At 30.1% G+C, this 27,952-nt stretch overlaps 5 protein-coding genes across 5 annotated transcripts; 4 read left to right on the top strand and 1 right to left on the bottom strand.

Annotated features, from left to right (window-relative positions):
• The first annotated feature begins 2,338 nt into the window (after positions 1 to 2,338).
• Positions 2,339 to 4,820, top strand: LOC124941726 (hydroxyproline O-arabinosyltransferase 1-like). Its single transcript, XM_047482074.1, has 8 exons — positions 2,339 to 2,849; positions 2,927 to 2,994; positions 3,070 to 3,271; positions 3,354 to 3,451; positions 3,536 to 3,605; positions 3,981 to 4,052; positions 4,136 to 4,249; positions 4,339 to 4,820. Exons 1-8 carry the CDS (start codon positions 2,442 to 2,444, stop codon positions 4,396 to 4,398), a joined length of 1,092 nt encoding a protein of 363 aa, XP_047338030.1. The 5' UTR covers positions 2,339 to 2,441; the 3' UTR covers positions 4,399 to 4,820.
• Positions 4,821 to 7,141: 2,321 nt separating this feature from the next.
• Positions 7,142 to 10,658, top strand: LOC124941727. The gene is made up of 4 exons (XM_047482075.1): positions 7,142 to 7,250; positions 9,329 to 9,557; positions 9,642 to 9,688; positions 10,292 to 10,658. Exons 1-4 carry the CDS (start codon positions 7,176 to 7,178, stop codon positions 10,466 to 10,468), a joined length of 528 nt encoding a protein of 175 aa, XP_047338031.1. The 5' UTR covers positions 7,142 to 7,175; the 3' UTR covers positions 10,469 to 10,658.
• Positions 10,659 to 11,567: 909 nt separating this feature from the next.
• On the top strand, positions 11,568 to 13,991 carry LOC124942061 (pentatricopeptide repeat-containing protein At4g20770). The gene has a single exon (XM_047482471.1). It carries the CDS (start codon positions 11,672 to 11,674, stop codon positions 13,940 to 13,942), a length of 2,271 nt encoding a protein of 756 aa, XP_047338427.1. The 5' UTR covers positions 11,568 to 11,671; the 3' UTR covers positions 13,943 to 13,991.
• Positions 13,992 to 15,896: 1,905 nt separating this feature from the next.
• Positions 15,897 to 18,150, top strand: LOC124941399 (probable receptor-like protein kinase At1g80640). Its single transcript, XM_047481713.1, has 9 exons — positions 15,897 to 16,105; positions 16,176 to 16,355; positions 16,422 to 16,666; positions 16,743 to 16,875; positions 16,958 to 17,021; positions 17,100 to 17,196; positions 17,411 to 17,626; positions 17,717 to 17,806; positions 17,884 to 18,150. The coding sequence occupies exons 1-9, from the start codon at positions 15,967 to 15,969 to the stop codon at positions 18,028 to 18,030; spliced, it is 1,311 nt and encodes a 436-aa protein (XP_047337669.1). The 5' UTR covers positions 15,897 to 15,966; the 3' UTR covers positions 18,031 to 18,150.
• On the bottom strand, positions 17,734 to 21,799 carry LOC124943036 (aspartate aminotransferase, chloroplastic-like). The gene is made up of 12 exons (XM_047483603.1): positions 21,731 to 21,799; positions 21,579 to 21,659; positions 21,201 to 21,395; positions 21,061 to 21,099; positions 20,901 to 20,990; positions 20,685 to 20,793; positions 20,491 to 20,600; positions 20,156 to 20,299; positions 19,499 to 19,665; positions 19,129 to 19,393; positions 18,791 to 18,960; positions 17,734 to 17,993 (listed from the first exon to the last, which is right to left on the bottom strand). The coding sequence occupies exons 1-11, from the start codon at positions 21,797 to 21,799 to the stop codon at positions 18,829 to 18,831; spliced, it is 1,401 nt and encodes a 466-aa protein (XP_047339559.1). The 3' UTR covers positions 17,734 to 17,993; positions 18,791 to 18,828.
• Between the last annotated feature and the right edge of the window lie 6,153 nt (positions 21,800 to 27,952).

Below are 27,952 nucleotides of genomic sequence, written 5' to 3'. Positions count from 1 at the left end.
GTTTTGAGAGCAGATATGGGAAGCAAAGGTAGAGGAAGAAATACAGGTCGAGGAAGAGGCAGAGAAATGACATATGATAAAACTTTAGTTGAATATTATAATTGCCATCAACTAGGGCACTATCGATCAGAATATCCCAAATGGGAAGAAAAGATAAATTATGCAGAGAAGGAGAAAAAGATGTCTTGTTGATGGTTTTAACAGAACAAAGAATTGGCAAGTGCGTGGAGTCTGGAACATAGAGTCCGGCTGTTCCAATCACATGTGTGGTGATAAATGGTGGTTTGAACAGCTTGGTCAAAGCTTTGAACATATTGTTCGATTAGGTAACAATGTGGAATTTGAAGTTAAAGGAAGAGGAAATGTGAGAATGGAGATACAAATCATTTTATCTGATCAAATGTCTATTATGTTCCGAAACTGAAAATCACTTACTAAGTGTGGGGAAAATTCAAGAAAAGGTGATAAGTGTGTTGTTTAAGAAATATCAATGCTTGATGTATAGTTGTCAATGTGGGCTAATTATGTCTATTAAAATGATGAGAAATAATTTATTCAATTTCTCAACTACACAAATAGCACGATATTTCAATTATGGTCCATATATATTATGTTTTCAAGTTGCCTCAAAAGTTTCTATCAACTATGCTCCAGAAATAACACCTAACAACTATACTCCAACAACTCTACTCCAGAAAGATCAAATGTCAACTATGCTTTAGAAAGATTGTCTAAAAACGATTCATACTTGTGGCACGGTAGGTATAGACATCTGAATTACAATAGTCTTCAGAAAATACATTCAAAAATATAGTAAAAGACCTACCAAATATTATAACACCAGAAAAGAGATACAAAACTCTCTGCCACAAAGTAATATAAAGAGTTCGACTACCTGAAATAAAATCAAAATATAGATTAAGAGTTGAGATCATACCCCTATGAGGAGGGAGGAAAAGGAAAAGAGGAGAAATGAATTTAGGAGTTGAGTGAAAGGACATTTAAGTTAGTAATTTAAAACATACATTTTGATAATGCATATCGGAATGATCAGATCTCCTTTGTTACGAGAATTTCTCTGTCCCTCACAGGGATGGGCAAAATGGTAATATTTAAAAAATAAAAAGTATTACCATTTTGCCCATCCTTGTGAAACGGCACAAAGTGGATTCTCGTAACAAACGACCTCAACTACAATTTTATATCCTATAATCTCAACCCCTCCCATAATCAAGAGAACAAAAATATTGATATGAAGATGGTAATTTTTAGTTCCCATAATCAAGATAACAAAAATATTGATATGAAGATGGTAATTTTTAGTTTGATATATGATAATTATTTATTAATATATGGGGGAAATGTTAATTTTATCATCAAATTAAAACCGAAATATTCGCGTATCACATCACTAATTTTTGTTCATTCATATCACTGAAGTTGAGTTTAATGTTCATCTATGTTACCGATAAAGAAAAATATTAAAGTTTGTTAAGTTTTCTTTAACAGAGAAATGTTAAATAAAATGGGAAAGATATATTAATTTTTTTTAAAAGTGAATGTCAACAAAAGTTGATATATTTTTTCCACTTATAAAATCGACATATTTTTCAGAATTTCTAATTCGAATGAATAATTTTCTGTTTGATTTATTATCGTATCTCTCTTTTTCTCTGGGGACATATTCTTTTTCTTTAGTGAGATACTCTCTACTAAAGCTAGTTATTATACTTAATTGATCGATTCATGCCATGAAATTGGAACAAACGAACGATAATGATGACATAGAGACACGAGAAACATGTCAAAAACCAATCAATAACCAAATCTTAATTACCAACCCTTGGTCTTGGTCTAACTCTCAAATCAATACCACCTCTACCACCACCTCCTCATCGTCGTCTAGATCAGTAACCGCGCCGCCGGAGGATGAAATCGTTTCGGATTCTTAAAAGGAATTTGGAGTTGTAAAAATCAAAGGAGAAAATATATTAAAAAAAAGTGAATCATTTGAAAATGTAAAAATTGTTTAATTTCATTATTTAGAATTGTGAATAAAAATAAATATATAATATATATTAATTTTTAAAAAGTGACATCTTCTAATATAAATTGGAAATTGTTGTGTAATTATTGTTTATTCATGATTTAAATTAATTTTACATATTAAAATTTATATTATGTTTTAGTATACAATTAATTTACAAAAAAATATTTAGGTAACTTGCACTTATAAAACTATAATTAAAATCTAATTAGAACAAGTCTCCTTTCTTCAATAATCAATACCCATTGAACAGTAAAGGCGACGAATTTATAAAAGGGAAAACAGCAAATCAGCACACACAGCGCCGAGAGCGACGACTTCCATCAGCTGTCACCTTCTTCTCCATCAAATCCCCTTTTCCAAATCCCAAATACAGAACCCAAAAACCATCGAAATGGGTTTCGGAAACGTTTTCTTCACCTTGATCATCGTCTTCTCATCAGCTCTCATCACATATAACGTAATAATGGCAGCCAGCGCTACTCTAAGACAAGATTTACCCGGTCCATCAAACCCATCATCGTCTTCCACTTCATTTTCCGCTGATCCCATCATCAAGATGCCAGTCGACAAACATCTGCCGGAAAAGAAACGCCTTTTTCACACAGCAGTGACTGCATCTGATTCCGTCTACAATACTTGGCAGGTTCGGATTATGTATTACTGGTTTAAGAAATTTCAGAATGAACCCGGTTCTGAAATGGGTGGGTTTACTAGGATCCTTCATTCTGGTAAACCTGATAAGTTCATGAATGAGATCCCAACTTTTGTTGCTCAACCTCTTCCTGCTGGAATGGATCAGGTAAGAATTGACCTAATTTCTTGATGTAATCTGGTTTTGTTGGAGATGTTCTTGATAGGGTTTATTTATGTTTACAGGGTTATATTGTATTGAATAGACCTTGGGCATTTGTTCAATGGCTTAAAGATGCAGATATTAAAGAAGAGTATGATCCAAATCTTGTTTTTTTTATACCAATTGCAGTTCTTGGAAATTCATACTTTTGAAAATTTGTGTGCAGTTACATATTGATGTCTGAGCCAGATCATATAATTGTAAAGCCAATACCAAATCTATCTCAAGATGGATTTGGAGCTGCATTTCCTTTCTTCTACATCGAACCTAAAAAGTATGAATCAGTTCTTCGTAAATACTTTCCGGAGGAGAAAGGACCTATAACTAACATTGATCCTATTGGAAATTCACCTGTCATAGTTGGAAAGGTTAGTGAAATGGCTACTAGTTCTCAATGTAGGTTTCTCAAATCGTTTTCTTAATGTAATGTAATGAATGTATGGGTTTTAGGATGCGCTTAACAAGATTGCTCCAACTTGGATGAATGTTTCCTTAGCAATGAAGAAGGATCCCGAGACTGACAAGAAGTTTGGTTGGGTTCTTGAGATGTAAGTTAAGATTAATTGATTGATTTTAATGTTGTTCTAGTTATTATTCATGTTGAAATACTGAATTGGCGTGTCTTTATTTAGGTATGCTTATGCTGTTGCGTCTGCATATCACGATGTGAGCAATATCTTGTACAAGGATTTCATGATTCAGGTTTGCAAATTTATACCACTCTCATCTTAATTTATCACTTTTGGAAGTAAAATGAAGCGATCTTGTAAGACTATAGAACATACATACACGGATGTACTTTCCCAAAATGGGCTATTTATCCATAAACTACTATACTTGTTATCACGATTCAAACCAAATCTACATTTATTATGTTTTTGTTAAAAATCACAATGATATGGATCATGATTTATACCAAATGAAGTATAAAACCTATACTATAATCTAGATCGTGATTTAGAAGATGGATTTGGACGAAGAAAACAATGATTTAGAATTGAGATTGTTATTCAAAATAAATTGTTCTTTACTTTGTGAGATTTGTCGATATATATACTTATTTTACGTATATTCCAGCCTCCATGGGATACCGAGGTTGGGAACAAGTACATCATTCATTACACATATGGATGCGACTTTGATATGCAGGTAAATTTTATGTTATCAAGAATTATCTCCATAAATTGGTCCATTCCCTTTATCTGTTTTTTCACTGTATACTCTGAATGCAGGGTAAGATGACCTATGGAAAGATCGGTGAGTGGAGATTTGATAAACGATCTTACGGACATGTCTACCCTCCAAGAAACCTCGAGATGCCCCCACCCGGTGTATCTCAAAGTGTTGTAAGTTTATTTTCCAAAAAAAAACAGTTCAATTCCCTTTCATTACTCAAGCCTTTGAGAGGATAATGCCTGTTTTCATGATATGGCAGGTAACTCTTGTGAAAATGGTGAATGAAGCCTCTGCAAATATTCCCAATTGGGGAGAGTAACTAAAAAGGCTTTAGAAATCAAGTTAAGATGAAACTAAAACTAGGGTTATTATACGATACGTTTCACGAGTATCCAGATGAAAAGCTTGCAGAAAACGCGTAGCTCCTTATTTGGACGCTCTTGACTACTACGGGTGCGAGGCGATGATTGAACAAATGGTTTGTTTGAGAATATTATGTATTAGAAGTTATGAAGATCCTTTTTAAATCTTTCTGGCATAGAATTGTAAAAGTGAATTTACTTGTTTTTGTTAAACAAAATAAAGAGAAGATTGTGAAAAAGAATTGACAAAATTTACTTTGAAGGTTAAAGTTTGTATTGAAGTGTTGGTTTTCCACACAATCAATGTTTAAATATTCCATACATAATTGTTAACCCAAATTGGTAATATTTTAAGTTATCTAAATAGATGTGTTTTTCAAATGGGATTACTAGTGATCTTTCTTTTATTTTATATAGTTTAAAATATTAAAAAAATTATATTTTTATAAAATATATTAAAAAAATATAATATATTTATTTATGTTAAAAAATATATATTGATAATGTTACATATTTATTTATTTTTATTATTATTCTCTAGCAAAATATGTTGATATCTTTAGTAATTATTTTTTAATAAGTATTATATAATTTAATAAATGATGAATTTTGTATGTGAGAATCGATCAAAGTTTAAATTTGAGAAAAAAAGGTTTTAGTTTTATAACCAGTTCTCATATAACTCAAATAAATAGTTATATTATATTAATGTGTAAATAATACAAAATTAAAATTATTAAGTAAAAATCTATATATTAAATTGTATGACCAATTCATAAAAATAAAAAAAATACTAATTTTCTCATAAACACAAACTCATAACATAAATGACTAAAAATACATAGCAACAAGAAAATTGTTTTTAATTTTTATTTTAACCTATCGACAACAAAACATGAATATCACCAGCTTCAAGTTTGTCAGGTTTCAAGTTCTGCATTAGTTAAATGATTGAATATGTTTACGAGGATGTGTTTAACCCACGGGAATTAGTCATACTATATAGCGTTGTAAAAAGAAAATATATATAGAGGAATGATACATATCTCTATTGGGAGACAGCCAGCTACTGGGGGAGTAATGGTCTAAGTGGGTGCCCGACAGGTGGAATTAATAAATAAATAAAAATATAATAATAATTAAGACACACTTCATCAGGTAGAAATCTCTCCTCTTATTAATTAATTTCCCTCTTCTCTTATTAAATAATTTTTCTCTCTATCTCTATAAATTAATTTATCTCATTTATCCATATTCTCACAATTATTATTTTACTCATTTCTTTGATATTTATAATTTACAATAAACTCTCACATTAAATATTTTAATAATATGTTTAAATAAACTCTAAACCTTAAAACTTAAATCCTAAACCCTAAATCCTAAACTCTAAATCCTAAACTGTAAACCCTAAATCCTAAATTTAAACTCTAAACCCTAAACTCTCACATGAACATAAAATTATTTATTAAGAGGAGAGAGAAATTAATTAATAAGAGGAGAGAGAAATTAATTAATAAGAGGAGAGAAAAATTAATTAATAAGAGAAGAGAGAATATTCTACCTGTACGCCCAGACATCACTGAAATCGTTGTCTCAAGTCGCGCTCTATATCATTTTTCATATATATATATATATGAAAAATGATATAAAACGCGACTTGGTACAGCGAATGATCCAGCGGACGACAGGTAGAATATTCTCACTCTTCTCATTAATTATTTTCTCATTCTTTTTATTAAATAATTTCTATCATATAACTGACCGGTGAAAATAAAAAAAAAAATTAATCGTGAAAAAATATTAATAAGTCAATAGAAAAAAATAATAAAAAAGAAGAAAAAAGAGGCATAAAAAATAAATAAAAAATATTTGATAAATAAAGGAATTGAAAAGTCATAAAAATAAAATAAAAATAAAAGAGATAAATTCATAATTTAACTAATCAGTGATATTAATTAGGGTTTAGAATTTAGGATTTAGGGTTTAGAGTTTATGGTTTAAAGTTTATTTAAACATATTATTAAAATATTTAATGGGAGAGTTTGTTGTAAATTATTTAGTTATTTTAACCGTTAAATGAGAGATAATAAATGAGTAAAATAATAATTGTGAGAATATGGATAAATGGTATAAATTAATTTGTAGAGATAGAGAGAGAAATTAATTAATAAGAGGAGAGCGTGTCTTAATTATTATTATATTTTTATTTATTAATTCCATGTGTCAGCCATGTAGATCATCGTTTCTCCCCCATAGAGATATGTATCATTCCTTATATATATATATATATATATATATATATATATATATATATATATATATATATATATATATAACAAACTCCTCCTACATACATATAATTTTTTTTTAATATGATTTATTTATAATGAATTTTTATTAAACATATAAAAAATAATTTTATATTTCGATTATTTATTGAGAAATGGATAAACAAAAACTCAAAACAAAAATATTGATATTTTTAGACTATATAATCTACAAATAAATCATTAAAATTAAGAGTAATATTCTAGTTAAAATTTTTATTAAAAAAATTAAATGATATGAAATATTAAAATTTTGAATAATAATAATAAATATGTATTTTATTAGTGGTATTTTTTACCCAATAGAATAATTGAGGCGTCAATTTATTATTTACAAATTGGCTATATAATAGCACGTTAGCAACATCTAATACATCTTTTCTTTCTCTCTCTAAATCTCATTCATGGCGGAAGAGGAACTACTACAAGATTCTAAAGTCAATCATCCCTCTCCAAAGCCTGCAAATCATTCCTTACAGGTAAATTTCTTTGCGATTATGCTACTTCATACTTCTATGGACTATAGACTCTTATGAAATTCAAGTATTCATTGATAGATTGGCTTTTGATTCATGTGATTCTATGTCCTGATGTTTCTCTTCGCATTGAGACGACTTACGAGTTACGATCTCCATGACTTGCATTCTTCTTATGCTGTATAACTGTACTGATTTCTCTTCGTATTGAGACGCCTTACGAGTTACGATCTCCATGACTTGTATTCTTCTTATGCTGTATAATTTTACTGATAATCTGTAGATGATGAACTAAGGATATGATTTCCAATTGAATCGTAATAATTTATGTCTTCTGTACTTCATACTGCTGTGGATTATATACTCTTATGAAATTCTAGTATTCATAGATTGGCTTTTGATTCATGTGATTCTATGTCCTGATCGTTTCTCTTCGTATTGAGATGCCTTACGAGTTACTATCTCCCTGACTTGCATTCTTTGTATTCTGTATAACTGTACTCATAAGCTGTAGATGAATTCTGTATAACTGTACTGATAATCTGTAGATGAACTAAGGATATGATTTCTAATTGAATCATAGTAGTTTATACGTCTTCTAATTTCCGGTAAATTTCTTCGCGCTTACAGTACTTTATACTGCTGTGGACTACTCTTATGAAATTCAAGTACTCATAGATTGGCTTTTGATTCATGTGTTTCTATGTCCAGACGTTTCTCTTTGTATTGAGACGTCTTACGAGTTATGATCTCCCTGACTTGCATTCTTCGTATGCTGTATAACTGTACTGATAATCTGTAGATGAATTTAGGATGATTGCCAATTGAATCATAATAATTTACGGCTTCTAATTTCCCGTAGATTTCTTCTCGCTTTCTGTAGTTCACACTGCTGTGGACTATATATAGACTCTTATGAAATTCCAAGTATTCATAGATTGGCTTTTGATTCATGTGTTTCTATGTCCTGACGTTTCTCTTCGTATTGAGACGCTTTACGAGTTACGATCTCCATGACTTGCATTCTTCGTATGTTGTATAACTGTACTGATAATCTGTAGATGATGAACTAAGGATATGATTTCCAATTGAATCGTAATAATTTATGTCTTCTAATTTCCAGTAAATTTCTACTTCTGTAGACTATAGACTCTTATGAAATTCAAGTATTCATAGATTGGCTTTTTTGATTCTTGTTTTCTATGTCCTGACATTTCTCTTTGTATTGAGACTTCTTACGAGTTACGATTATAACTGTACTGATGAACTAAGGATTTGATTGCCAATTGAATTATTCTAATTTCTGGTTAATTTCTTCGCGCTTACTGTACTTCATACTGCTGTGGACTATAGACTCTTATGAAATTCAAGTATTCATAGATTGGCTTTTTTGATTCATGTGTTTCTATGTCCTGACGTGTCTCTTTGTATTCAGACGTCTTACGAGTTACGGTCTCCCTGACTTGCATTCTTCGTATGCTGTATAACTGTACTGATAATCTGTAGATGAACTAAGGATGATTGCCAATTGAATCATAATAATTTGTGTCTTCTAATTTCTGGTTAATTTCTTTGCGCTTACTGTACTTCATACTTCTGTGGACTATAGACTTTTATGAAATTTAAACTGGCTTTTGATTCATGTGTTTTATGTCTTTTCTCTTCGTATTGAGACGCCTTACGAGTTACAATCTCCCTGACTTGCATTCTGTGTATGCTGTATAACTGAACTGATAATATGTAGATGTATTTAGGATGATTGCCAATTGAATCATAATAATTTACTATCTTCTAATTTCCGGTAATACTTCACAGTGCTGTGGACTTTAGACTCTTATGAAATTCCAAGTATTCATAGATTGGCTTTTGATTCATGTGATTCTACGTCCTGACGTTTGTCTTTGAATTGAGACCCCTTACGAGTTACGATCTCCATGACTTGCACTCTTCTTATGCTGTATAACTGTACTAATAATCTGTAGATGAATTTAGGATGATTGTCAATTGAATCATAAAAATTTCTCACAATATTTTGAACAATAATGAGTTTCATTGGATTATGTTTTCTATTGCTGGAGTAGTTTGTGGAGGTTCAATGTACAAGTTCTGGAGAGATTAGGCGTTTTGCTAATGGAACAGATGCTAGATTTGCTTTATCTTTGATAAATAGAAAGGTTGGAAAGAAGTTTCCATTAGCATCTCATATTGAAGCAGCAAAGGAGAAAGAGGTGCCTGTTAGCTTCGGTCCAGGTGCAATTCTTGTAGACTATGGGGACGGTTGGAAATTGCAAACAGTCACCGAATCAGAAGGTTTCTTCATCTTTTATTATGTTTAAACAGTACTGGAATGAAAATTCTCTGGCAGCTGAAGATTTATCTCTTTTGTAACTTCAGGTACTTTCATGCCAGAACAGAGAAAATCCCGAATTCCTTCTGCAGAGGTGCGTATAATCTTTGAGTTGTTTTCTCTTACTCTAGGGTTTGAATAGTTTGTATAAAGAATCTTTAGAAGTGATGTGATTAGAAGACCCTTTCCTTAAAATTGGATTAACTAGAACTCAAATCTGTCATATAGTTTATTTTGTAATGGATATCATGAAAATCGATTAGTAGCTGCAAGTGTTTTGTTGATCAATTAGTGTATTAACATCGAGTCAACATGAAGACATGGTTTGATGGTTAGGATTTCTTCACGGGTTTCATTATCAAGTTACATCTATAATCTGTTCTTGTTGTCTAACTAATTTATCAGGTTAAACCTTTATTTAACTTCAGAAAGAACATAACTGAAATCTGTTAATAGTAGAAGGGTTATTAAGGAATGATTTAAGGTAAAAAAAACAAGCTTGATTATCGAAATAAGGTATAAATTGTTTGTTTTAGGAATACTAAATCTTGAGTTTCTAGCATGACCATTAGCGAAAATCGAATTTGAGACTTTTGATCTATTCCTCCATTTGAGAATTTTCGAGAACCATCTTGTTAGGAAATTAGAAGAAGTTAAATTTCAGATATATTTTGTGACGATTGTATACGAATTTCAGGGTTTGCACGAAGAAACAAATATTGAGGATGGTATAATAAAAACCGACATAACGATGGGGTATATTGGGAAGATTTTGCTGGCTTTTGTTATAATGTTTGTGATAGGGGCTTTTTTCACATTAGCTCTAGAGAATCTTCCTAGGTTTCTCTTATTTATCAATTCATCTATGCAATGATGGTTACAAATAATACTACAGTTATTGTATAATTTGATTAATTTGGATGTTATAATTTAAATAAATTGTGTAATGAAAATGTATTATTGAACATATTATCATTTGAAATTATTTACTTTTTGAGAAAAAAAAAATTATTTTGTATTGTTTACATGAAAGTGACCTGATAAATTTCAATACTAATTTTTTTTTTTTTGTCACCAATGTTTATTTTTGAATATCACAATTAAACTTTTTAAAGGGAACTTTTAAATTAGTTATCTTAATATTTTACTTTTTATAAATTATTTTTATTTTATAATTTTAATTTATTTTACAGAAAAAATACTAACTACTATCTAAAAATAATAATTATTTAACGTACTCTAAGAGTTCTTACAAATTTAAGATTGTGTATAATAAAGATTTAAATTATCATAATGGATATTTGAATGTTAATTTTAAAGAGTTATATGTACGGAGACTAGAGTCAAATCGAGTGGTTATAAATTTGAACATTTAATTTTATACTTGTCAAATATCTTAATATTGATCTATTCAGCCTATCTTTCTTTAAAAAATGAGTTTAGTAGTTTATTTTAATTTAACGTGAATTTGATACGACATAGTATAAATAGTCTTTTTATACTTGAACAAAAGTTTGAACATTTTCGTATAGAGTAACGATATATGTAGGCAAGGGAAGTCGGCAAAATGGATCCGTAACTTCGGGAAAATGATTGGCTCTGAGGGCTGGGCACGGGGGTCCCAGTCCCGAACCCGTCGGCTGTCTGAGGACTGCTCGAGCTGTTTTCGCGGTGAGAGCGGTTCGCTGCGTGCCGGCCGGGGACGGACTGGGAACGGCTTGTCAAAATTAAGAGTATAAGAATTAAAATCTGTTGGTAACAAATTTTTCATTTTTAAAGTAGACTCACGTATCAAAACATAATAGTTTATAATATGAATTTTATAATTAAAAATTTTATACTAATAAATTAAGAATATTCTAATTTATATATTTTTTTAACCATATAATAGTTGCATCATATTTATTTGAATTAATAGTTTCCTTCTTCTTCTTCTCGTCTTCTACAACTTCAGCGTTCAGTTATCTGGAAAACCCAGTCCATTACAGCCATTCTCAAGAGCTTTCGCTTTGATAAGAAGGTAATACTTCTTTCATTTAATTCGCATTTTCCTTTTCAATTTCCAAAGTTTATTACTATGGAATCTACCAACACTTTGAAACATTTAACCAATCTCCTACGAACTTCCATGAATGAGAATTCTCAATCATTAGGAAAACATATCCATGGCTATCTCCTAAGAACTGGGACCTTTATTGACACTTTCCTCACGAATTGCCTAATTGAATTCTATTTCAAATCAGGCAACATAAATAGTGCACGTTACCTGTTCGATCAAATGCCACAAAGAAATGTTTATTCTTGGCTTACCATGTTAGATGGTTTTTGTAAAACTGGTCATTTAATATATGCCCGTGACCTGTTTGTAAAAATGCCTGAGAGAAATACAATGTCTTGGAACACTTTGATAAGTTCTTTGGTTAGAAACGGATGTGAACAGGATGCGCTTGAAACTTATCAATCCATGCATATGGATGGTTTTCTTCCGAATAATTTCACATTCGCTAGCATTTTGAGCGCTTGCGGTTCGTTGGTCGATGTGAAATGTGGCGAACAATCTCATGCTGTTGTTGTGAAAACTGGTCTAGGTGATCATATTTTTGTTGGCAATGCTTTGTTGGTTATGTATGCTAAATGTAATCGAATTTGCGATTCTATTAAGATTTTCGAGTGTTTAAATAGACCGAATGAAGTGTCGTTCACGACGATGATTAGAGGATTGGCTGATTGCGGTCGTGTTTTCGAGGCTGCTAAAGTGTTTAGATTGATGCAAATGAATATGTCGTGTAGAATAGATCATGTTTCGTTATCGACTATGTTTTCTGCGTTTTATTCTCAACAAGTTCATAATCTTGCTATTAAACTTGGCTTCGAGAAGGATCCTTATTTATCTAATTCATTGCTCAACATGTATGTTGAGAACGAAGAAATGGACAATGCAAACCTTGTTTTTGCTAATATGACAGAGCGTAATAGCGTTTCTTGGAACATAATGATCGGAGGTTATGGTCGGAGGAAACAAATTTCAGAAGCTTTACGTTGTATGGAAGAAATGCGGTTGAATGGGTTTGAACCCGATGAAATTACTTATATTAATATGATCATGGCATGCTTTATGTCCGAAAGTGTCGAAGTTGGCCTTCAGATTTTCGATAGAATAGAATCCCGTAGCTTGCGTTTATATAACGCGATGCTAACGGGGTATTCTCAACACGGTTACCTTCTAGAGGCGATAATTCTCTTTAGAAAAATGCAATTTGAATCCATCCGACCCGATGAAACAACGTTAGCGGTTATGCTTATGTGTTGTTCCGATATAGAACTTGTAGAAGGCGAAAGACGAACCCGAGAAATCCATGCTGTTTCGCTAAGATCTATGTTACACGTCGATGTTTTCGTTGCGAGCGGGCTTATTGGCGCGTACTCGAAATCTAATGGAATAGAGATAGCCAAACGGATATTTCAAAGTCAACCCGTTTCCGATATCGGGTGTTGGAACTCGATGATCGCGGGTTTATCGATAAATTGTTTGGACGAGGAAGCATTGTGTCTCTTTAAAAACATGTTGGATAAAGGAATCTCGCCGACTCAATTCTCTTACGCGACCATATTAGGCTCTTCCGCAAAACTCTCATCGCTTACGACCGGGAGACAAATGCACGGTCAGATATCGAGAAGAGGATTCGTGCACGACGTATTCGTGGGGAGTTCTTTGATTAACATGTACTCCAAATGCGGTCATTTGGACGAAGCTAGACAATTTTTCGACACCATGGTTACGAAAAACACGATCACGTGGAACGAGATGATCCACGGGTATGCACAAAACGGTTTCGGATATAAATCAGTCGCTCTCTACGAAGAAATGATCGGATCATCGAGCGAGATACCCGATCGAGTCACATTTGTCTCGGTTTTAACCGCTTGTAGTCATTCGGGGATGGTTGAATTAGGTTTAAAGATATTTAATTCGATAGAAAGTCCGTGTTTGGATCACTATATTTGCGTTATAGATTTGTTAGCTCGCGCGGGTGAATTTTTTGAAGTGGAAGCGTTGTTGGACAAAATGTCGTGTAAAGATGATGATATCTCGATGATTTGGGAACTTATACTTAGTTCTTGTAGGGTTCATGGGAATGTTAGTTTAGGGAAAAGGGCGGCGGAGGAGTTACGACGTTTGGAGCCGACGAAATCGTGTTCTTATTTACTTTTATCAAATATGTATTCTTCATTAGGTATGTGGGAAGAATCAAATTTGATAAGAGATAAAATGATTCATAATGAAGTTATTAAGACTCAAATTGCTTCTAGCTTCATGGATGGTGAATTGGAAGAAACCAATTGTTGAAAGATTATGTCTTTATTGGGAAATATGATACATTGTTTATTTTGGGTATTGCTAGTTTTATAATTAATTTGTACATAATTGAATTTCTAATATATATGTTAATAATTAAATTTAAGATTCATTTCAAATATGTACCTATAAAAATTGAGATGTAATTAAAATTTAAAGCAAGACCACATTATATGAATTGAAATGAATAGTATGTATGTGTATTTTAAATACATGGTCCACATATAATTCAATTAATAGAATTATTCGATTTAGACAACTGTTATATTAATTATTGATAATATTAAATGGTCTACCGACAATAATAAATAATAAGAATACCTGCCAAATAAGTGTTTTGATTCGGCAGATTTTTTAGTATAAGAAATTAAGTTGATTTTGAAATGAATAAGGAGATGTGTAGAAAATTAGAAATTGTAGATAATAAAAATATATATATTAAATTTATTTTGCTGGCCAGTTTGACTTCAAACTTTTGCAATTTTGGTCTTCTTTATCAAACTTTTAGTTTTTTCTTTTTTTAATCACAAAATCAATATTAAAGTCATATCAAAATAAAACATAAAATAATATCTCTATCCCTAGAAAGTATAAATAATATGATCTCATCGCGAGTAAAGAGATTAGGCAAGAAAATAATCGATATTTTTAGTTTATCGAAAATATTGTACCGATAGATGTTTTTGGTATATCGAGAAAAATGGTAAGATATGGTATTAAAATTATCGATACAATAAATTACGAGATTTTCAAAATATGGATATATCGTATATAAATTAAAACTATATATATATATATATATATAACTTGTAATTAAATAAATAATGATTAATAAAATTATAAGTAATTAAGTTTTAATTTTCATTTGAAGAACTAGATTTATATCGTCTTTATTATGAACTCTTCACTAAGATAAATCGGTCATCAAACAATCTATCTTAATAAATTTATTTATTTAATAGATTTGAAACTAACTTTTCATGTATCTATTATTTCATTTTAACCTTAACATGTTTATTTTATTGTTCAAATATATTTAATGATAATTTAATTATAAAAATTCAATTTTTAATAATAAAATCAAAATATAATATTATTCGATATAAACAGTATAATATTATACTGTACCAAAATTAGTATACCCTCAATATTCGGTATGTTAGTCATGTACTTAAATTATATCAAAATTTTGATATATTAAAATATCAATACGATATACAATATACAATATAAATAAAAAGTTAAGATATACAGTATTACTTCCCGTCCATACAAAAAAAAATGCATGACATGCAAGGTAAAATATAAATATTGATAAAAAAAAATTTAAAAATTTGCATTAATATAACCTCAATTACTACCATTTAAGACTTTTTTTTAATAAGAATTAATTCGGTAATATTTGATCTTTTATATCGCCGCTTTCATCATTTGAACGAGTAGGGACGGACCTATGCTTCGGTGGTGAAATGGACTTAAAAAACCCTACATAGATCCGTTCATGCTCAAGTGACTTGATTATTTAAATTATTTATAAATAATTTTAAATAAATTACTTTGTTCATTAATAAAAAAAAGTTATTTATAAAAATTAAATTTTAATAATTAATATTTTTGTTAAAGTTATAAAATAAAATTTTCTTTATATTATATTTAAAATTAAACTTTATAAATAAAATAAGATGTATTTTAATAGTTAAAAGAAGAGGTAATATGACAAAAGTTTTATTTTTTAAAATAACTCAAATAAGTCAAAAACAAACAAATTTGAATTCCCATTCCAAATCTTTATGAATTATGAGCAATCAAAACTGCATCATCTATGATCTTTCTCTCCTCTCACTATCACTCTCTCAAAGTCAGAGCCATGATCATTGGCCCTACAGAAGAAAGAGAAAGACAGAGTTTTCAAAAAAGAAAATAATAAAAACAGTAGAAGATCCAAAACTTTATCCCTCGATATTTGGAACACAAATAGATCTATAATTTACATACAGATATAGAAAAGAGAGATTATGAATCTTCTTCTTACTGTCTTTCTTCTTCTTCTAAATGAACCCATCTGGAATTTCCACCATCAATGTTCTTCCATAACAGCAGTAACAGCAACAGCAACTCCAGTTCCTTCACCATCAATGGCTGCCTTCTCTCCAGGTAATTCAATTTCAAAATCAAATTTCTTTAAAGAAAAACCCATTTGATCTCTTAACAATATCTTCAACAGGGATTGAAAATGAAGAACATCGAAACAGAAAGGATCCACACATGAAACTGGTTATAGCTCTTATCATTACTTGTACAGTTCTAGTAGGAACCATTCTATCTTTATTACTATGTCTATGGATCTATCAAAGAAGAAAGAGTTTATTATTCAAAATCCACCAAAAGAATTCACAAACTTCAGGTAAAAAACTCTCCCAATTCTGTTTCTTCTGCTCAGATCCCAACTCATTTATCTCTACCTCTGCAGATTCCTTGAATGGGATATCACTTGATTCATTTGTGATGGGTGAATGCAATTCTATGAAGTTGAATTGTAGAAAATTAATGGATTATCAGCTATTACAAACAAGAACAAACAATTTCGATGAAATGAACATTCTTGGTGTTGGCGGTTTTGGGTGTGTTTATAAGGCTGATTTAGGAAACAATCTCCTTGTTGCTGTGAAGAAACTAGACAGTACTGGAAGTCCAGATGCAATAAGGGAATTTGAGGTATAAATTTGAGATTTGCAGGAAAATTTTGATAATTGAGAACTGTTTTCATTTCATTTTTTGGTAATCACCACAGACTGAAGTGAGTCTTTTAAGTAAGATGCATCATCCAAATATTATATCTCTATTGGGTTATAGTATAAAAGGCGAAACAAGGCTGATTGTATACGAATTGATGCAAAATGGATCCTTGGATACTCAATTACATGGTAAGAGTTTTATAACTTTACATTTGAATAAGGTTTTTGTAAGCAAGAGTATTAAGAAAAATGTTATTTTTTTGCTCTCAAGGTCAATCTCGTGGATCGGCATTGTCATGGAATCATAGGCTGAAGATTGCTTTAGATATAGCTAGGTGATTATTGGCTATAATTCAATAAACTTGCATTATGATTATATTATTGTTTTTGATTGAATGAAAGTGTTTGACCAGGGGATTAGAATATCTACATGAACACTGCAGTCCATCAGTGATTCATAGAGATCTGAAATCATCTAATATTCTTTTGGATGCTAACTTCAATGCCAAGGTAACAACATCATTAAAAAAAGACTCTATGGCCTTGTTTGATCTAGGGTGTGATTTGAATAATCAAGTGGTCATTTTCAAATAATCTAGGTTATTGAAAATCGGATTATTTGGGTAAAAAGACATTAATATAGTTTAAACATATATTCAGTTCATGAGCCCTGTATGATCTGGTGGCAACCCATTAATATTAAAATATCTTGACTGAATTTCAGCTCTCTGATTTCGGGTTAGCCTTAACCGATGGAACCCAAAACCATGTCAAGTTGTCGGGTACACTAGGATATGTGGCTCCTGAGTATCTCCTAGATGGTAAATTGACGGATAAAAGTGATGTGTATGCGTTTGGGGTGGTGCTTTTGGAGCTTTTATTGGGAAAAAAGGCTGTGGAGAAAGTGGCACCATCTCAATGCCAGTCTATTGTTACATGGGTATTGTATTATTTTTATTTTTCTTATTTATGTATGATTGATTGCATTGTTGGATTTGTTTTGATGTTTGATTATTATGGAAATGTGTAGGCAATGCCTCAGCTTACTGATAGAATAAAGCTACCTGTCATTGTGGATCCTGTGATTAGAGATACAATGGATCTAAAGCATCTATTTCAAGTATGTAAACAAATTTATTGAGGATTTGAATTCAATTTATGTGAATGAATGAATCTAACCTGAGTTTCGATATATAGGTTGCTGCTGTAGCTGTTCTATGCGTACAGCCTGAACCGAGCTATCGACCATTGATTACAGATGTTTTGCATTCTCTGATCCCTCTTGTTCCTGTTGAGCTTGGAGGTACCTTGAGGAATACAAGACTTTCTATCAGTTCAAGATGATAACACAACACTGGACATTTTCTTTTCTTTTTCTGGATTTTTTTTTTCCAATCTAGGTATGTTTATTTTATTCAGTTTGTAACTATTTTATTTATCTGACTCTCTACATAAAATGATATATTTGTGCATCGAATATTTTAATTGATGATTTGAATTATTTAATTTATAGTAAGATTGACAATAGAAATAAGATGAGTTGGATTAAATCTAAATAATCTCAGATCAAACAAGTTCTTAATTTTGCATAAAATTTTGTAATTATTAATTTATAATTTATGACTATAATTTGGTTTTTAGCACATTTTTTTTACAATTTTCCCAAATATAACCAGGTTATACTAATAATTCATTTATTTTCCCAAATAATACATACTCTTCATAACCCATTAAGTTTACTTATTACCTTACTATCCCATCCTATACTACAATACTCTACTTTTACAAAGAAAAAAAGGTTAAAAAATCATTGGATTTAACTAAATTATTTTACTATACAAATGTGTGGCATGCTATGCAAGTAAATATTGATTAGTTATTTCAAAAGTCTAAACTATAAGCTACCTGAAGTCATCTATGCTGCAGCATTAATGTATTTTTTTTTACTAATAACCATTATACAATAAAATACAATTGTCAAAACTTTGTTAAAACCGATAGAACAAACTACAACTGAAAATACCTTATTGGAGTTGAGGCTAAAGTTGAACCATATCGAGACAGTTAAAAAATATAGTACATTTTCAATATATAGATCACTCACCAAATGCATTTGACATGCGATCGACCCAAATTGACATCTCACTTGACATTGTAATATGAATCGATGATGGCATCTGCAAGATATCCGCACTTGGCTGAAGACAAACCGGCCAAGGACACCCTTCCATCCTTTGTCATGTACACGTGCCACTTATCTGTCATGTTGTCGCTCTAAACCACTCAAAAAAAGAAAGTAATAGGTTAGTTATGATACTTTTGTATTCATCTGATGAAATTTCAGCATCTTATTACAAAATTTGTAAATCTTTTTCATTAGGCTAAAATATGTTTGCTCTAGTCACTTTTCAAAAATGTGAAAAAAAGTGTAATAAATAATACCTGAGCTTTGTTTAGACCAGTAAAAGAGAACATGCCAATCTGCTTAAGAATATATGACCAATCTTTTTCACTCTTATCCTTATTAAGAAGACTGTCATATAATTTTTTTCGAACTTCCATGATTCTTCCTGCCATCAATTCCATCTCCTGTTTCCACTCATTGAAGAGAACTGAATCTCCGACAACATTAGCAACAATTCTGGCTCCGTGAACAGGAGGATTCGAGTACATTGGTCTTGCAATTCTTTTCAATTGACTCTTCACCCTGCACATAAAAAGTGTAAACTTTTATCGTCGATTTTCATTTTGATAATGGCTTGAAAGATCCAAGTTTAATTTTTATGAACCAATAGAATCCCCAGATATGTACCTAACTGCTGCATCAGATGAGGAACAAACAACATTGATGGCTCCAATCCTCTCAGCATAAAGACCGAGATTTTTGCTGTATGATTGAGCAACGAGAAGCTCCATTCCACGTGCAGTAAATAATCTCACAGATGATGCATCAACGTCAAGATTTCCACTGGCAAATCCCTATGTTTACGAGTCATGATCAGAGTGTCTAATCAATGCAGCATAATTTTTTTTTAAAAGATAAGTCAACTTATAGGATTGATACACAAATTTAGAGACCGAAACACTATTGCTGAAAATCATTCATTTGCAAATTCCCAACATGGATAGGTCAAACAGAAAGTGGAGACATTACCTTGTTTAAATTATTATCTCATCATCAACCAAAATATTAAATTCCTTACTTTATTTTTATAACATTTTAAATATTAAATACAAAGTATATTTTAATCATTTATCCAAATAATCCATTTTTTTCATCAAACAAAGGTTTTTCCAAGTAATCGGTTTTATGTAAAAAAATAAACTAATCAATTATTGAATGTGTCTACGACTAAGTTTAGTTTCCAAACATAATCTCGCGCATAGACAATTTTAGATCCAGACAGGTGTTTCCAAAAGGGCTCAATAGTGTCTTAGCAAAAAAAAAACTTCAATAGTGCAATAATACCTGGTAGGCAACGTCAAAGAATGGAATGTGCCCCTTCTCTTCAATGATATCAGCAATTTTGTTCCATTGTACTGGAGTTGGATCAATCCCAGTTGGATTATGAGCACATCCGTGAAGTAGTATGAAAGATCCTTCTGGAGCTGACTGGAAATTAATACAGTACATAGAACATGTTAGCAGACATCTAGGATCGAAAATAGAAAGAAAGCCATAGATGAGAAGGGGAAGAAATTCAATGGCCTCTGCTTGAATAATATGATATTCAGAAATGAGTTCTCACAGGACAATATAGATGAGAAAATACACCTTTCAAGAAATAAAAGATTTTGCATTACCTTTATGTCTGACATCATCCCATCAAAATCCAATCCAACTGTTTTGGGATCATAATACCGATATTCAGACCAAGGAACTCTAGCATCATTGAAAATATTCTTGTGATTACCTGATAAAGGGTTCATATTTTAAATCATCATTCTACACAAACAAAGAAAAAAAAATCCAAGAAGCTACAAATGAAGTTTCTTACCCCAGGTTGGTGATGATATCAGCACTTTTGCCCCAGGGAAATAGCGTTCAATAAGTGCAGCAGCAAGCCGCAGAGAACCAGTGCCTGAAAGACCTTGAACAGTAGCAACCTAAAATAAGGAAATACAAATGTTCAACAATAGAGTGTGCTTAACCGAGCAACATGAATATAACATTATGGGCGGTTATGAAAAATTCAGTTGAAATTTAAACATACTCTTTGTTGTTGAATCACTTCATTATCTGCTCCAAATAGTAACTCTGCTGTAACCTTGTTGAATTCAGCTAAACCTTCAATTGGAAGATACTGAAAATTGGGACTAATTAATATATTTCTTAGAAATAAACCTACAAATTCAGAATTCGCAATGAAGCACCTCTTTGTTCACCCCCTTTTCCAGCATAAGATGCTCAGCCTGCAAGTGTATGGCAGGCAATATGATACAAGTTATTGAGAAATTTGCATATTTTCTCTGAAAACTTACAATCATAAATATATTTCAGCATGAAAATAGACCTTCTTAACAACATTAAGGACATAAGGTTGCAGGTCCTCTGTTCGGTAAGCTCCAACACCAAGGTTGAGTTTCTTCACATCTGTGTCTTCCTTAAATGCTTCAGAAACCCCAAGAATTGGATCAGGAGGAGCCATTTCAATTCCATCAAAATAAGAAACATCATCTGCAAAAGTCATAGATATCCATCCACTTGACTGTAGAAGAAAACACAATTCGAATTAAAACAAACAAACTGAAAATTGCAGCAGATGTAGTCACCATTTTTGGATCAAATTCATTTAGCTTGTTTTACTTACAAATTTCAGTAACTTGAAACAAAACTAATGACCCATATTCCACATACTCTAGAATTATCTGAAACAAAAGTGAAAAGGAACCTTAGTTGTTATAAATGGATTTCTATAATCCTTCTTCAGGTAAGCAGTTCCACCAATTGTTGCTACCTTCAAATCATTCTGCTATAAAACAAAGAACGTGAGAGAATAAGTGCAATTTAATACCAAAAACTCATCTTTCAATTCCATCCTACCTTGCAGGCATGTAACGGAGAGGATGGAGCAGATAAAGAAGAGGTGATGTGTAGCATTAACGAAGCCATCTGTATCAGATCACATAAAAGCAAACTTATAAGAATTTGAATGAAATCATAAATCAGCCGAAGATGATTCGGCAGTAAAACAAGAAATTGGTGAAAGTATTAGATTGAATCAGGAAAATGAAGTGCGAAATCTCACTGAATATACCTGCAAATATATGTAAAATGAGTTTGCGTTGGTTATGAAGAGAAGAATTGAGGGAGATGATGTTTACAACCTGAGAATTGAGATAAGATGGAAATGGAATCAGACCCTTCTTTGAATTTAGTTTTTGTAGGTTTTAAGTGATTTATTTCTTCTTCTATCTATGACAATGGGTTTTTCCAAGGAAAAAATGCGATTATCATTCCTGCCTATTTTACTTCGGAATAATGTTTATTATCCTTCCATTTTGTTCGGTTTCGAAGAATCTCGTGATGAACCGTTATATATATTTGATATTATATATTTTTATAATATATTAAAAATTTATATTATTATACATAAATAAATTTAACTCTTATAAAAATAGATTAAGTTTGTTTTTTATTCGAAAAGAAACTATATTTCAAACGGTATTAAATTGACGAATTAATTTTATTTATAAATAACATTGACGTGGCAAAACTTAACTATTAAGAGAATTTTGATTATTAATTTTCGGTAGTAACTAAATTATGCATATTTTAAAATTTTAAGCATGATTAATTGGTGGTCAAGCAGTTCGACTGTCACTAAACTGAATAATTGAATCTTTGGTTTTGTTGAATGAATTAAAAAATAGTCAGTTTATTTGATTTCGCCAATTCGGAGTCTAAAATTTAGATTCTCATTCAGTTCACTTATAAGAAAAAATATAATTTAAAATGCGATTTTGAAATTCAAAACAACAAGTTTGAATGCTATTTGAACCGGTTAATTTAGACTTAATAATTAAAAGAGAATGACGATGATAATTTGGAAAAGATAAATGACATTGTAAAATTGAGCATATTGCAAAAAAAAAACTAAAAAATGAAAAGATAAATATTAAGCAAACCTTTGAAAAACTATTTAAGAAAATATAATTTTTATATTGTATTTTTTGGAAATAATTGTTCTTTTTAGGTGATAATAGGAAAAATGTTCAATCATAAAATTTTATCTTATTATAAATACATGTAAGTTTATTTGTATTAAAAAAGTAATATATTTGAGAATTTTAATTAAAATAATTTAGTATTATCAATATTTGAATAAAAGTGTCGCTAAAGTTTGATTATTAATATATTATCCGTCGCTATATATCGAACAGCGTTACTAATTAATCGTTGTTACATGGTACGAAAGTAAAAAATAAGGAGCGTCACTAAATAAGGCGTTTAAATATTAACAATACCAGCGTTTCTTGCGTCGCCTTAAAACGCTGGTAATAACCTTAGCGACATATTTTATGTGGCACAATAATAAGCGTCGGCAATTATCCTATTTTCTTCCCACCACTTTTTAATATTAGTAAAATATCAAGATTTAAACATCAAATGATAAATTCAGATTAAAAAGTTAAATTTAGATTCTCAATTTTAATTTAGTCAAAAATTACCGTATAAATTGAGGTTTATTATGACAATAAGGTTGATCTTTTTTTAAAATATGTGCAAGCAGTCGGTGAACTCATTAATCTTTTTGAGGATCTCCGAACTCGTTAACGTTAGATTTTATGTTATGTTTGTGTGAGCATTTTGGCTTATATTTTTATTGTACTCTTAAATGGTTAATCTCGTTGTGTTTTGAGTGTGTTTGATGATAAAATGAATACTCATATTTTTATAATACTTTTATGGTTATGCTTAAACAACTATTATTTATATCAATATTATTTCTAAATATTGATAAAATGTTTAAATAATACAACATTTTGTAATATTTAAAATTAAAAATTAAAAAAAATTATTTCAAAATATTAAAAAAACACTATTAAAATAAGTATAGATAAATAAAGATATAGCCAAAAAAATATTCTCTTTCTACAACATGGGGCTGCTTACTATGCACGTGGGTGCACATCATATTGAGGGGCATGGCCGCCCAACTAATATTATTATGAAATTATATATTAATACATATATATTAAATATCAATACATATATATTAAAAATAAAAAATATATAAAGGTTGCACAATGGGTTATTAAATTTGCAAGTATTTTATAAAAATGAATAACTCGTCGATTCCATCCATTAATCTCATAAAACGTTTTAATAATAATTTTATGAATGATACAATTTTTATAATATTTATAATAACAATAAATAACACATTTGGTTAACAATTTGATGTCACTCCTTCCCGAGAATGTCATATGGGTATGTTCTTATTTTCAAAATATTCCATATTTATTTTATATAAGCAAGCATCTGACCCCAACAAACAACATGACTATGTTGGATGGATTAGAATATGATTATTTATTTATTTTTGGAAACATTTAAGGTTTGTTGAGTTTTTTTTTTTTTTTTTATGTTTTAGATATTTCTAGATTTATAAAAGATTCTTGAGAAATTTGAATAATTAGGTATAGAGCATTTTTTGTGTCACTCAATAATAAATTACTTCATATTAATAAAAGATTTTTAGTGAAACTTAAATGATATGAGTTCAATTTTTATAACCTTGTCCAAAGATTATGTTTGGATCCTCCACAACTAGGCTGGAAAATTATGGATATTCTTCGAGAGGTCTCGATAATTGGCTTCATAATTTTATTCGGACTCTATGTTTTAAGAATTTTCAAATTCTGGCTTTGTCATCTAAATGACATGTTTTTATTAATTTTTCCTTTTAAAGAAAATGTATTTTTATTTTATCTTACAATGATACAGTTTATTATATCAGAAAATTAATAGCAGTTAAAAAGAGAAATTAGCTACAAACATTAGACTTAGTAAAAAACAAAGATAAAGCCAAAAAAATGCACCAAATACAAAAACAAAACTATTAAATAAATAATTGACAACCCAATTAGACAATCAAGCAAAAATAAATGGCCACACTCAATGAATATTACACTTGAAAGCATATAATCTTTGATATTTGAACTCTAACATATGCCATGTATATACAATTAAATTTGTCACGATAAATTAGATAATAAAGCAAAAAAATTAGTTACTTAATGATCATTACTCTTCAAAGTATAGAATGCCATTATGCTTTAAAGTATAAATTCGTTCGTATTTGAACTCATTCCATTCTCATATATTCGGTAAAATTTCATTAGCATCTTGTTAAGGTTACTCAATTCAATTCTATGTATGTATAAGGTTGTTCTAATATATCTATCCAATTCGATAATAAAACTAAATGAATATTACATTCCAAAATATTTTTTTTATTTGAACTCAATCTATTCTCATATATACGTTAAAGTTGACCCTGACATCCGGTTAGGACTACCCGCTTCAGTATATCTATAAAGTTGCACATGACATATTTATCGAATTTGATAACAAAGCAAAATAATGGATCGTACATAATGACTGTTACACGTCAAATATAAAATCTTCTTTATTTGAACTCAATCCTTTCTCACATATACGTTAAAGTTGGCTATAACATTCGGTTATTGCTACCCGCTTCAGTGTATCTAGAAAGTTGTTGTGCACGGTATATTTGCCGAATTTGATAAAAAAAAAAGGAAAATAATGGGTCATAATCACAGTTTCACTTCAAAATATAAAATCTTCTATTTGAACTCAATATATTGTCACATATAGTTAAAGTTGGCCCTAAAATGTGGTTATAGCTACCCGCTTTAGTGTATCTATAATAAAGCAAAATAATGAGTCATACTCAATTATACCATTACACTTCAAAATATAAAATCTTTTTTATTTGAGCTCAATCTATTCTCATGTACGTTAAAGTTGGCTTTAACATCCGGGTATGGCACCCACTTTAGTATACTATAAAGTTGTGCACTACATATTTGTCGAATTTGATAATAAAGCAAAAATAATGGGTCATACTCAATAACCGTTACACTTAACAATATAAAATCTTCTTTATTTAACTCAATCTAGTGTCACGTATCCGTTAAAGGGCCCTAAAATCTGATTATGCCTACCTGCTTAAGTGTATCTATAAATTTGCACACATATAATATTTGCCGAATTTATAATAATCCAAAATATTGGGTTATACTCAATTACCATTAGACTTCAAAATATAAAATCTTCTTTATTTGAATTTAATCTTTTTTAAAGTTGGCTCTAACATTCGGTTATGGCTACCGCTTCAGTGTATCTACAAAGTTTACGCATATTTTTCGAATTTTATAATAAAGCAAAATAATTGTTCATACTCAATGACCGTTACACTTCAAAATATAAAATCTTCTTTATTTGAACTCAATCCATTCACATATATGTTAAAGTTGGCTCTACCATTTGGTTATGGTTACCCGCTTCAGTATTACAGTCTATTTATAAATTTGTGCACCAAATTTGATAATAAAACAAAATAATGGGTCCTACTCAATTACCGTTAAACTTTAAAATATAATTTTTTTTTATTTGAATTTAATGTATTCTCACGTATACGTTAAAGTTGGCCCTGACATCCGGTTACGGCTACACACTTCAGTGTATCTATGCTGAATTTGATAATAAAGCAAAATAATGGGTCATGTTTAATGGTCGTTACACTTTAAAATATAAAATCTTCTTTATTTGAACTCAATTCATTGTCACATATACATTAAAGTTGGCCCTAACATCCGATTATGGCTACCCACTTCAGTGTATTTATAAATTTGTGCACGGCATATTTGTCGAATTTGATAATAAAGCAAAATAATATGTTATCTCAATGACTATTACACTTCAAATTATAAAATTTCCTTATTTGAACTCAATCTATTCTCACATATACACGTTCATGTCACATATCGGCCCAATTATATAATAAAGCAAAATAAACAAGTCATACATAATGAACATTACATTTCAAGGTGTAAAATCCATTTCCACAAATACGTTAAAGTTGGCCTTAACATCCCTTTAAGACTACCACTTCATTGAATTTATAAAACAAAATAATTGTCCATTGAACGACCGTTACACTTTAAAATATATAATTTTCTTTATTTGAACTCAATTAATTTCCACATATTAGTTAAAGTAATAAAGCAAAATAAATGAGAGAATGAACATTAAATTTCAAATTATAAAATCTTACATATTTGAACTCAATCCATTTCCAAATATACTTTAAAGTTGGTTCTAACCTCCGGTTGAGACTACCACTTTGATGAATTTATAAAGTTTTCCTAATATATTTACCTAATTAGATAATAAACAAAATAATTGGTCACACTGAATGACGGTTACACTTCAAAGTATATAATCTCTTGTTTAAACTCAATTCATTATCACATATTCGTTAAAGTTGTCATAACATATCTCATCGACTCAAAAATAAATCTCCTTTTGAAGCAAATATGAAAACAACGTATACCCATATCAGACATAGTTTTAACTTGTACATTTTAACATATTAACGCTGAAAACAACCTCATAAACTCCTTTCTCAAAACACAAATTACAACATTAATCCTTACATAATCTAATAGACAACATTTCCCACTTAGAAGGATATGCATTAATTAAAATGACAACTTTCCACAAGAACATCCTAAAGGAACAAAAATTGAGCTTTACAAACTATGGAAACTAGTCCATCACATATTTATCTCAAATTACTTTAGACATCTTATTAATATATCGTTTATAACACAATTAATGTGTTGAACCGATTTTATTTTAATTTAGAAAATTTAAATGTTGAACTGATATTTTTTTTTAATGAGGATCGAGCCCAGTAAAACTCTTTACACTAAATTATTCTAACAGGGTGTATGAAACCAATATATTAAAAAAATTATTATATTTTTTTTAAACGTAAAAATTAAAATTAAATTATAATTCTATATTTTTTTTTAAACATAAGAATTGAATGTGAATTTTTGTGAATTGAAATTAGAATTTGAATGCCAACTCCAATTCTCGTAATGAAATTCACCCTAATATCATTTGTAAGGAAAAACTTTATGAAAATTAAAATCACAAATTAAATGTACTAACAACCATTCTCGATGCTGCATTTAACCTTCTTTTGGCGCATTAATAGATGAAAAA

The sequence above is a fragment of the Impatiens glandulifera genome, chromosome 6 (genome assembly GCF_907164915.1).
Source record: "Impatiens glandulifera chromosome 6, dImpGla2.1, whole genome shotgun sequence".
In the NCBI taxonomy this organism is placed as follows: domain Eukaryota; kingdom Viridiplantae; phylum Streptophyta; class Magnoliopsida; order Ericales; family Balsaminaceae; genus Impatiens; species Impatiens glandulifera.
Note: the sequence above shows the minus strand (reverse complement) of the source record. Positions and strands in the feature narration are given on the sequence as shown.

Excerpts from the sequence above, each read along its gene's own strand:
- LOC124941399 (XM_047481713.1), top strand. The coding sequence starts at position 15,967 with ATGAATCTTCTTCTTACTGTCTTTCTTCTTCTTCTAAATGAACCCATC. Across the intron at positions 16,876-16,957 it reads CTTGGATACTCAATTACATG|GTCAATCTCGTGGATCGGCA; the intron begins GTAAGAGTTTTA and ends TTTGCTCTCAAG. Across the intron at positions 17,627-17,716 it reads GCCAGTCTATTGTTACATGG|GCAATGCCTCAGCTTACTGA; the intron begins GTATTGTATTAT and ends GGAAATGTGTAG.
- LOC124941727 (XM_047482075.1), top strand. The coding sequence starts at position 7,176 with ATGGCGGAAGAGGAACTACTACAAGATTCTAAAGTCAATCATCCCTCT. Across the intron at positions 7,251-9,328 it reads CTGCAAATCATTCCTTACAG|TTTGTGGAGGTTCAATGTAC; the intron begins GTAAATTTCTTT and ends TTGCTGGAGTAG. Across the intron at positions 9,689-10,291 it reads CCCGAATTCCTTCTGCAGAG|GGTTTGCACGAAGAAACAAA; the intron begins GTGCGTATAATC and ends TACGAATTTCAG.
- LOC124941726 (XM_047482074.1), top strand. The coding sequence starts at position 2,442 with ATGGGTTTCGGAAACGTTTTCTTCACCTTGATCATCGTCTTCTCATCA. Across the intron at positions 3,452-3,535 it reads TTTGGTTGGGTTCTTGAGAT|GTATGCTTATGCTGTTGCGT; the intron begins GTAAGTTAAGAT and ends GTCTTTATTTAG. Across the intron at positions 4,053-4,135 it reads GATGCGACTTTGATATGCAG|GGTAAGATGACCTATGGAAA; the intron begins GTAAATTTTATG and ends CTCTGAATGCAG.
- LOC124943036 (XM_047483603.1), bottom strand. The coding sequence starts at position 21,799 with ATGGCTTCGTTAATGCTACACATCACCTCTTCTTTATCTGCTCCATCC. Across the intron at positions 20,300-20,490 it reads GGATGATGTCAGACATAAAG|TCAGCTCCAGAAGGATCTTT; the intron begins GTAATGCAAAAT and ends ATTAATTTCCAG. Across the intron at positions 19,394-19,498 it reads TCATCTGATGCAGCAGTTAG|GGTGAAGAGTCAATTGAAAA; the intron begins GTACATATCTGG and ends TTTTATGTGCAG.
- LOC124942061 (XM_047482471.1), top strand. The coding sequence starts at position 11,672 with ATGGAATCTACCAACACTTTGAAACATTTAACCAATCTCCTACGAACT.